This window comes from Poecilia reticulata, unplaced genomic scaffold (assembly GCF_000633615.1).
Source record: "Poecilia reticulata strain Guanapo unplaced genomic scaffold, Guppy_female_1.0+MT scaffold_579, whole genome shotgun sequence".
In the NCBI taxonomy this organism is placed as follows: domain Eukaryota; kingdom Metazoa; phylum Chordata; class Actinopteri; order Cyprinodontiformes; family Poeciliidae; genus Poecilia; species Poecilia reticulata.
In genome coordinates this window covers 8,398-11,532 of record NW_007615333.1, presented here as the reverse complement: position 1 = coordinate 11,532, position 3,135 = coordinate 8,398, and the positions used below count along the sequence as shown (strand labels likewise).

Below are 3,135 nucleotides of genomic sequence, written 5' to 3'. Positions count from 1 at the left end.
TAATTACCATCACGTTATAGATGACAGAAGCATTAATGTTCAGAGCTGTAGCCACCAAAGAAAGCAACATGCAGTGTTTCTGTGCCTTGCTTTTCTCAAACCCAGATTTGGCGACGGCTACGTTGTGACAATGAAAATCAAGGCAGCTAAAGCAGGCTTGTGTCCAGAACTGGAGCCTGTGGAGAACTTTATGGAGAGCTCCTTCCCCGGCTGTGTTCAGCGGGAGAAACACTACAACACGCTGCAGTATGAAATTGCCTCATCCTCCCTGGCGAGGATTTTCCAGCTGGTGGTGGCCAATAAAGACAGGCTCAGCATCGAAGACTACTCTGTTTCCCAGACAACGCTGGACCAGGTAACGCTGAGATGTGACAATCAAAACAAAAGCAATTGCACTTTTTTTTAAAAGAAAAAGATTGCAATGTGTTAAAAATTCATAAGAGCTGCTGTCAGATGCTTGCTAACAAGACATAATTGAGCATCGAATACCCAATTACAGAATGTAGAAACTAATTCGTCATTGTGTTGGGAAAACTAGTTCACTTGATCACTTTCAGTTCTGGCTTTCAGGAACAATTTACTCAGAAAAGCTCAAAATTAATTCTTGTGATGCATCACTGGGAAAAAATAGAGAAAGGAAGCAAAAATAGTCATTTAGAGACTGCAAGGTTGATGCCATTTACAGGCAAAACATTACTGTTAGGCAAGACTGGGTGTCTTCATATGCCTTGTAGGGGTAAATGGTTTAAAGGAGGTAGATGGGTTCTCCATTAATGGAAATTACTGAGCTAGAAAGACATCAAAGACAAATAATAAAAAATAACTATTTTCTACTAATGTGTAGTATGGAAATATGGATAATGTAAGCTTTTCTTAAGGAAACTGTGTTGTACATTCAAACTAGATTACAAATGCCAAAAAGAAAACCTGCCAGGACTTAACCACTTACCTAGTCCTACTACAACAATGAACTTAATTGTGCAAACTGGCTTTTATTTGATATCCTTTTCAAATTGTGCCTGTAATCTTTGAAATTCATTAAAGAGGACGTTTTTTTTTTGTCTTCAAAGGTACCACAGTTCCTTTGAAACCAGAGTTCATCCATGTAAACCAACACTTTATTTCCATGCTGTAAGCCTGTTCTCAAAGACACACATGACTTTTTTTTTTTTTTACTTGTTACTCCAGTTTGTCCAAAGTGTTTGATTCAGGATGATGCATACGCATGTTGATGTCATTGCCATATTTGAACACTTGATTGCTCTTTTTTTTTTTCTGGTGTTTTCAAGATTGCAAAAGTGGCTGAAGTCTGAATGAGGTTCTTGAATGTGCAAGAAACTAAAACTGAAGTAGTTTTTTATGTTGCCATTCAGGCAATTTGAGCAGCAGACGAGCATTTTGACAAGAAAGTGTGTAGGAACTTTAGTTTCGCATTGCGGAGAGTGAATATGAGGCCAAAGAATGCTGGTATTAAAACATGAAAGATATGATTATTATTCATCTTGTTCATTTTTTTCACTTCTGTTGCAAGCTGCACAAGCTTTCAGGGATACGCTATTATAGACAATGGATGTCATTGCAAGTTGACTTTATTAGTTAACTATGTGAGAGCTGAACTTATACCTCCTAATGCTTCTTTTCTGTTTGGAACTGCATACGATTCCATCCAGTCATTGGCGGGAATGTTAAATGAATGCCTGCGATGAGGAATTGGTGCAAAGTCAATGACCCAGAATGCCTTTGATCACATTCTGAATATCTTTCTCTTTTGTTCAGGTGTTTGTCAACTTTGCCAAGCAGCAGACGGGAGGGGACGACGAAGTGACGCTGCACAGACGAACAGCAAGAAAGGACATGAAGATCTCACCCGTGAAGAGGAAATAATGGGCAGCCACTTCTGAATACTCAGACGAAAACAGAAGGGTTTCCCTGCAGAGCAGTGAATATGATGCACATTCCATAACCCAGCAGCCTCGTCTCAAACTTTTGCTAACCAAGGTGTTCATGAGTTAGTGAGGCCATTCATCTGCCAAGTTGGTTCCTGCAGCCACAGCCAAACTACAAATGCCTTTGGCTCCTGATGTGGATTAACTTGACCTGATATACCAAGCATGTGTGACTCATGATTATGACTTACAGTGTCTGTTAGCCCACAGAGACTGATGTGGAAACAGAGAAAACCGCTCGTCAGACTGATGGGTTATTTAAATATGTACATATTGTATAAGTTATGAATTATTAAGCTTCCTAGACTTTGTTTTGTCTATATTAATAACACAAATCTATTTTATTAGGCATATGTACATGAAATATTTATTTGTCCTCAGACTGACTGAATGCAAAATATGTTTACCACTGCTTTTGTTCTGTTTGGTCATTTGCTAAGCATTAAAGTATTTCTTTATCTGCTGTGTTTTATACATTGCACATCATGTCGTCTCCCTGTTTGAGAAGAAAATCTCCTCATATCTCCGGCATTTGTTTAACCTCAGCCGTCCAGCCGAGTTGCCACAATTAAATCGTCATTACAAACAGTAAACAGTTTATAATGGATCCACAAAGCCCTGCGCTTACCTTCTGTATCGCAGTCATTGCTGAGGACTCGCCAAGCGTCTTGTCACAGTTTCCACTTCTCTGACAAACTGTCCAATTACTTGTCTGCTGCTGCAAGTTGTGGCGTCATTGCCTGAGGATGCCCACAAGCCCGAACCTCGCTGGCCACCTCAAGTAGATAGAAGGATGTTGCCAATGTACAATTTGGGTCCGCTAATGAATTCTCTGGAGGAGATCTCATGCCACTGTCTCCCCCATATGGTCATCTGAATGGGGCTGATGAGCACGAATAGAGACACAATGGGGGAGAAGGTGAGTCATGCTGTGGCAAGTTGTGAAATGTATATGGTGCTGCTGACCGCAACAAAAGACATCTTGCCATCTATTCATATTTGAACAAAGAATACTTATTCCACTGACTCAGTTTTAAAAAAATGACTTACCCACCAGGGCTGAACCGACAAAGCATAATGAGGTGATCTACTTATTAGTGTTATTTTTTCTTGTTTTATTTACATCTGTTCTTTTTGATCAACTGGATGGCTTACAACTTAATACAATCCAAAATTCAGATTCTTATCA

At 39.6% G+C, this 3,135-nt stretch overlaps 1 protein-coding gene across 1 annotated transcript; it reads left to right on the top strand.

Moving 5' to 3' along the window:
* Nucleotides 1–65: 65 nt before the first annotated feature.
* Nucleotides 66–2,416, top strand: LOC103461086 (retinal-specific ATP-binding cassette transporter-like). Its single transcript, XM_008403415.2, has 2 exons — nucleotides 66–355; nucleotides 1,777–2,416. The coding sequence occupies exons 1-2, from the start codon at nucleotides 131–133 to the stop codon at nucleotides 1,882–1,884; spliced, it is 333 nt and encodes a 110-aa protein (XP_008401637.1). The 5' UTR covers nucleotides 66–130; the 3' UTR covers nucleotides 1,885–2,416.
* Nucleotides 2,417–3,135: the final 719 nt, after the last annotated feature.